This window comes from Alosa alosa, chromosome 24 (assembly GCF_017589495.1).
Source record: "Alosa alosa isolate M-15738 ecotype Scorff River chromosome 24, AALO_Geno_1.1, whole genome shotgun sequence".
Lineage (NCBI taxonomy): Eukaryota > Metazoa > Chordata > Actinopteri > Clupeiformes > Clupeidae > Alosa > Alosa alosa.
In genome coordinates, this window is record NC_063212.1 from 16,546,689 (window position 1) to 16,553,303 (window position 6,615).

General features: G+C 43.3%; 1 protein-coding gene and 1 long non-coding RNA gene across 2 annotated transcripts; both read right to left on the minus strand.

Moving 5' to 3' along the window:
- Nucleotides 1-255: 255 nt before the first annotated feature.
- On the minus strand, nucleotides 256-2,734 carry LOC125289101 (snaclec agkisacutacin subunit A-like). The gene is given in 4 exon segments (XM_048235784.1): nucleotides 256-315; nucleotides 1,949-2,046; nucleotides 2,207-2,548; nucleotides 2,716-2,734. Coding segments are annotated over 4 exon segments (519 nt in total).
- A 142-nt stretch (nucleotides 2,735-2,876) lies between these two features.
- On the minus strand, nucleotides 2,877-6,389 carry LOC125289681. Its single transcript, XR_007192671.1, has 3 exons — nucleotides 6,301-6,389; nucleotides 3,619-3,692; nucleotides 2,877-3,213 (listed from the first exon to the last, which is right to left on the minus strand). It is a non-coding gene; the product is annotated as an uncharacterized LOC125289681 (long non-coding RNA).
- Between the last annotated feature and the right edge of the window lie 226 nt (nucleotides 6,390-6,615).

A 6,615-nucleotide genomic window follows, 5' to 3' on the forward strand; every position in this document is an offset into this window, starting at 1 on the left:
TTGAAAACTGGCAGGCCAGGGCGTATCTGTCCAAGGACCACATAGGGCTGAGACTGCCAGTGGGGTGCCAACTTGCCTTGTTCTCTGCGGCGGAAGTTGCGCAGGAGTACTCGCTCCCCTGGTAACAGAGGTACGGACTTTGCCTTCCGATCATAGCGGCCCTTGTCCCGCATTCTGGCTTCTCTCGTCCTGGATGCCACCTGCTTATAGACCCTCTGTAAGGTCTGGTGATGCTGATGCACCCAGCCATCAAGGTCATGTCGCTGGGTCGTCGTTGGTGCTCCTGTCATGGTATCCACAGGTAGGCGGGCATGTCTGCCGAACATGATCAAATGTGGCGTTAACCCAGTCGTCTTGTGACCGGTGTTATTGTACATCTGTAGGAGAGTGGGCAAGTGGTCTGGCCAATGTGCCTGGTCCTCCGAATTCAGACCTTCTAATAGAGATAAAAGAGTCTTATTAAATCTCTCACAGGCCCCATTCCCTTGGGGCCTGTACGGTGTTGTTCGGATCTTAGAACAGCCATAGAGGCTACACAGTTGGGCTACTAGGGCTGACTCAAAGGATGCCCCTTGATCGGAAAGGATTTGTTCAGGACACCCCCAAGGTTGAATTAGGTGGCGCCAGAGAACCCGAGCTGTAGTGACTGCCGTCTGGTCCTTTGTAGGGACAGCCCATCCATACTTGGAGAAAAGGTCTGTTATCACTAGCATATAGGGATAAGCATCAGCTGGTCGGCCTAGGGACAAATAGTCCATTGCAACAGTTTCTAAGGGGTATGATGTTAAAATAGGCACCAGAGGTTCCCTTACCTATGGGCCCCCTTTCTGTTGAATGCAGTCGGGGCACATAGAGGTCCATTTCTGGAGATCTGTTCCCATTCCTGGCCAGTAGAACGTCTTCCTCAGCCCTTTGACCTTGGCCATGCCCATGTGACCTGAAGCCTGGTGGTAACGATCCCACAGTTCCCAGGTTTTATTTGCAGGGACGATAATCTGGGCAAGGTCCAATCCCGTATTCCGCTCCTGGACCCCGTCTTGTATGGAAAGCCGCTTCCACTCACGTTGGTGATGTCTTACGGCTGTCGATTCCATTTTCCTTTCTTCAGCTCTTGGGAGGTGGCCCCTCGTCACCCATCCCTTCAGCGTGGCAAGCACTTTGTCTACCTCCTGCCAGTCTTTCCAGGAATCTGAAGTCTCCACGGTGACGTCGCAGCCAATTGCCGCCGTTTCCGCTTGGATCTGTGGTTCCTCTCCTACTTCCAGGGCCGACTTCAACGTCTCGAATGCCACTTGACAGTTTAAATAATGACAGTGGGTCTAGGTATATGTGATAACAATGTGTAATGGGCAGTGGAATAACTATTGGTTTCCGTTTGTGGTGACTGCTGACTGAGATAAGGGATGAGATCCTGGAACTTAGCCTGGTCTGGAGCAGGCTAGCTCCACAGAATAAATCGCCATGGTGATTTATACCATAACATATCCTGCTTGCCCCTATCCCGCTTTTGTGCAACTGGATCACGGATAAATTGAGCCAAATTGAACCAAGATATCCCGGCTTAATCCCTTATCCTAGTTTTGTGCAACAGGCCCCTGCCCAGCACCGGCAAATCCAAACAACGGCTACAGTATGGCTACTTCCCTTTACTTGGATATCTGGACGCGGCTCACGAACGATGCATGTGATGACACCACAACAATCAAGAGTGTATACATTGATTACACACATTAAAATGTACATTTCACACCCATACACACAATATATGAGAAGCCTATTTGCAAACTACTGGCCCGCTATTAAATCAACCCAGAGAAAATGTTGAAATCAAAATAACATTGCACACGTGAACATCGTATCATCCGTGGCTACTACTGTCTGTGACATATACATGTGTATGTTTGGATCACAATTCAACCCTGCACAGGCCCCAGCAGGCCATACATACCTGCTCCAAGATGGGATTTTGCAATGCAGTGTCAGTCAGGTTAACGCTAGTGATCTGCAAGGTTACGTTTATCCTCACAATCAACCTATGTGCTCCATCTGTCACCAAAACAGAAAATGCACAAACAAACAAACAAACAAATAAGTAAATACACAAAACAACATTGCATGATGACCACAAGAAACAGAAATAGAAAAGGTTCTATGAATGAGCACGTTCGTGTCAAACATGAAATACGAGACAACTCAGACAACTTACTGGTGTGGCATACAAATGGGTATTGGTTGGTACAAACGTCATCTTCCCATTTGCCATTGAGGTTAAAATCCAGTGCAGCACAGTTCTTCATCTCTGTGTTTCCTGCATTCCGTTGGAAGTAATTGAAGGAGGGGTCACTTCCGTCGGTCCACTCCCAGCCAACTCGGCGCAGGCTGATCCAGGCTTCCTGACTGCTGGATGAGTTCAGCAGGGCCACCAGCTGGTCATTCTCACCAAGGTTCCTCACACTGGTCAGGTCTGTGTGTTGCGTTCAGCAGTGGGTTTGTGCGTCAGTCCATGACAGAGAGCTGGTTTTGAGGAGGTAGGGGTGTCCCAGGTTGGCTGAGTATGAGAACAAACAAAAACAAATTTATCTTTGCTACCACACTTCAATCCACACTCCAATTTGTGGCTAGAGATCATTTAGTTCAAATTACACAATATTGATATGTCGACAAGGTATTGTGGTTTGTGTACAGTGCATATGTTGATGGGTGCCCACAGCTTACAAAGCTGCTTAAGAATCATGGATGGTCTGGTGTTCAGATTTTAACCTGTGTCCCCAAGGGCACCAAGCCCATATGCGGTGCAGGTTGCACTACCGCTGAACTGCAGTTGACTAGGTCTCCCTGATCTAATTATTTTCAACTCTCCTTCAATTAGTCTTATAGAACTTACCATCATAGCAGACAAAGCTCTTTTGGTCAGTGCAGTGGTGGTCTACCCAGCCGCCTTGAGTCAGTGACAGCAGAACACAGTCTTGGCCCTCTTGGTCTGGTTGACCTGTAGCCCAGTGTCTAAACCCAACTTCTCCCGAGCTGTACAAATTAGCATCCTGTAATGACCACAACCACACACCCTTGTTCAAGCCAGTCCAGACTTTTCTCGTCCGCTTCGTGGATTTTCAGAAGTTGTTCGAGCTCGGCCTGCTCCACCATGTTGTTGATGGACGCCAGGCTGACGTAGTTCGCTTGGCAATAGATCTGTGCGGCCCGCCAGGTCTTCGCCTGGGACACAAAGTGATACTCCTTAGGGAGGTGTCGGGGAGGGAAACTCGGGCAGACGGCCAGAATAAGAGAGAGGATTGCGGTGGAAAACAATAGAGGAGGTTACATTTACATTTAAGTTTACATTTATTAATTTAGCAGAGACTTTTATCAAAAACGACTAAATGAAATTGTCTTTTAGTCCAGGACACATTAGTCTTAATCCACAAAAAAGAAACTAGCCCTTAGCATCCTTCTGCTTGCAGTATGATTAACAGGCAATCCTGGTGATTATGAATGTTTTCGTTAGAAAATTACATGAGACACAAATGTAATAAATACAGAAAATTACCTAATTTACTGTATGTCACACACACACACAAACACACACACACACACACACACAACTGGCAAATACACACTAACCTGCAGCAAAAAGCATGAGGATTTTGTCCCACCTCATAATGGTCATTTGGCCAGCCCTTTTTGGAGGGTAATTACTGTAAAATTAAAGAACTGAAAGTGTCAGAGAGAAACACTTTAAAATCAGCAGTCAACACACACACACGCACACACACAAGAAAATAAAATGGAGAACTTATGCAAAGACCCTAATTAAGGGTTTTTGCTTATGGTTTTGTTTTCAGAAAAATTTGCATTTTCCATTACATGCACTTTGGAATTTAGCATTTTCACCAGAAGCATTCATCATCAACAATAGTTTATTTCTTTTAGAATAGAAGGCTGCAATGGAATGGCTCTATATACTGACTGACTTATTTTTTACATTTACTAGAAGAGTCATTTTGTTCAAAAACATTTATGTCATATTCTTTAGATGTAAAAACAATTCTGGTATGGTAACCAAAAGTGTAACTTCTTGACAGACAAAACTGACTAAATCATTGTTTCATTTAAAGCAGCACTATGCAAGTTTTGGTGTAAAACTAGCAGGTGAGCGATCTATTTAAAAAGGCATGCACAGCTTTACCAACAACAAGCAGAGCTTTAATGGCAACCGGTAGAAGGAAAATGCTAACGGGTATATTTTGCCAATGTAGTCAGTGGTGTCATGTGTAAGGTTTTCTTTCATTTTATGTGGTACGTTCCACAGAACTGCATTGTGCATGCACTCGATGGCTGGTAGGAATGGCACAGATGTTCATCTGTCCTACTCCTTCACATGACTATATACCATCAAGATGAATTTGAAGATGATACCACAACAAGTAGCATGATAAAAAGTTATAAATTGTTATGTAGTGTTGCTTTAACTTACTCAGTTCCTATAAAAGATGGAAGCCACTTTTTTTTATAAAATAATTAACACTTCAACACCACCCATCATAAGAATGACCCCATGTCCTTATCATTGGCATAAACATGTCAGTATCTTACCAATGATGCTAACATTGAGATTGGCACATTTATGTTTTAGGCATTTTTATTTCAAAATATGTATTCATTCCACTGTTATTTACTTTAAGCACATTATGTGTCACATCTGTGTATGGAATGTGCTAGTAAACTTGCCATTGTCTTGGCACTGGTCTCATTACAGTTTTTTTTTACAATTGTTTACAGACGTTTTCAAAACTCTGTGTCTATTTTTCAAAACTCCACACACAAAACCCACAACTGTGGGCATTTGCATTTTGGCCTCTTCATGACAGGTTCAGTGTGTTACGATCGCGCCCCCCTGCCCCACCCCTCAAGTGGATTAATTTGTCTAAGCAGCCACTTGGTTTGTGGGGAAATATAGCCTGCGAGTCCATGCATGGTAGCCTAGGCTATATAAGTGCCCCCCGCCGGCTTGTGTTCACATCATCGCAGTTTAACCGTAAACAGCAATCAGAGGTGTCTAGTTTTATTCCATAAATATATTGTTTTTATAGACGTTAGTTGCACGCGCTACGAAGAGCTTCCATTTACTGCACCATGTAGGGTACTGTAGTGCGGTTTGTCTGTCAACATAAAAAAACTCCGGGTAGCCTACAATTTTTGCACAACTTGGTGGAAAAGTGTAGCACAGGTTAAAGAAAACCTATTCATGTTTGGACTCAAAAGGAACTTCAAAGTATTTCCCATATAGTAGCCTTTTAGCTCACAACGACAGTGAAAGTGAAACTTAAAAAGAAAGTAGAAGTCTCTCCACCGAGTGTTCCATTAGATGCACAATCAATCGCGAGTCGATGCACGTAAAAAGTATCAACTGGTAGGTTAGTAACGAAGGTAGCCTAATTTTGCAAAATGTGATGACGCCACACAAACTTGGGCAAAAACGTTTAGTATACACTTGTGGTGATAGCCTACAGTTAATGTGAATCGCTGACTATAACCAAAGTTAAGGAGAAGATTTGGTTCGGTCCAGGAGAAAATTGCCAGGGCCGAATTTTGTTCCCAGTCCGACCCTGGGCCCAATTCACACCAAAGATTTGCAACAAGACAAAATTGCAGAAAGGAGTTGCAGCGATGTGAATTATATATTGCACGTCGTTGCAAGCTGTCTCAAAACATTCTAAAATGTCAGTTGCAAGGTTTTAGAATGTTGCAGCAAGTTGCTGGTTTATAGAATGTTGCAGCTCATCTCATCGTGAATCTTTGGTGTGAGTGAATAGGCCTTAATGTTTCTATGACATTCAGTAGGCCTATCAATGATAAACTGATATTGCATCAGACGTAGATGGAGTTGTCATGGTGATGGCAAACTTCACTATATGAAATAATATCGTCAAATAATATCTTTCTTTTTACTTATTTCTTTTTACTTATTTTACTTATAGAGCGATGTTTTGATTTTTAAAATGTATTTGTATTTGTGCTTCCTGTAGGGCTGCAGATGTAAATTAGCCCAAGGCTAACTCTAGTGCAATGCATCAAATGGTTACATTTATGTTTTAATTGCACACTGTCCCTTACAAATAAATTTACAAATAAAATTTGTAATATATTGGAAAATATATTACCAGTCCACCTGGAATCTGCAAAGTCATACTATATTTGAAGCCTGGTTATTATGCTACAGTTTTGTACAGTTTTGTAGTTTTGTCTAGACTTGGAAAATTCTTGTCATTATTCAACACAAGGAAAATATTTCAGCCTACCCACCTTTAAGCGTCTATCGTCCTCAACCGACCTTTAACGGACTGGCACACCTTTCGCCTCTGCCGGACAGAGCCATATATTCAGTCTGTTCCTGCAGCTGTGTTTATCTTTGTGGGAGCAGCATGCAAAAAGCCCCGTCTGAGGGGGCTCCCTCTTCAGTGAGTTTGGTTGGAAATGGTCTGTGCTGGCGCGCGATTGGGTGCGGCCGAAGACTGTTGTTGTATTCCTACAAGGGTCCCATACTTGTTGGAAATTGAGCAGGCAAAGGCTTTGCAAATTGTGTGAGATAGTGCTTTAGTTTCTTTCTCTTTTCTTTTT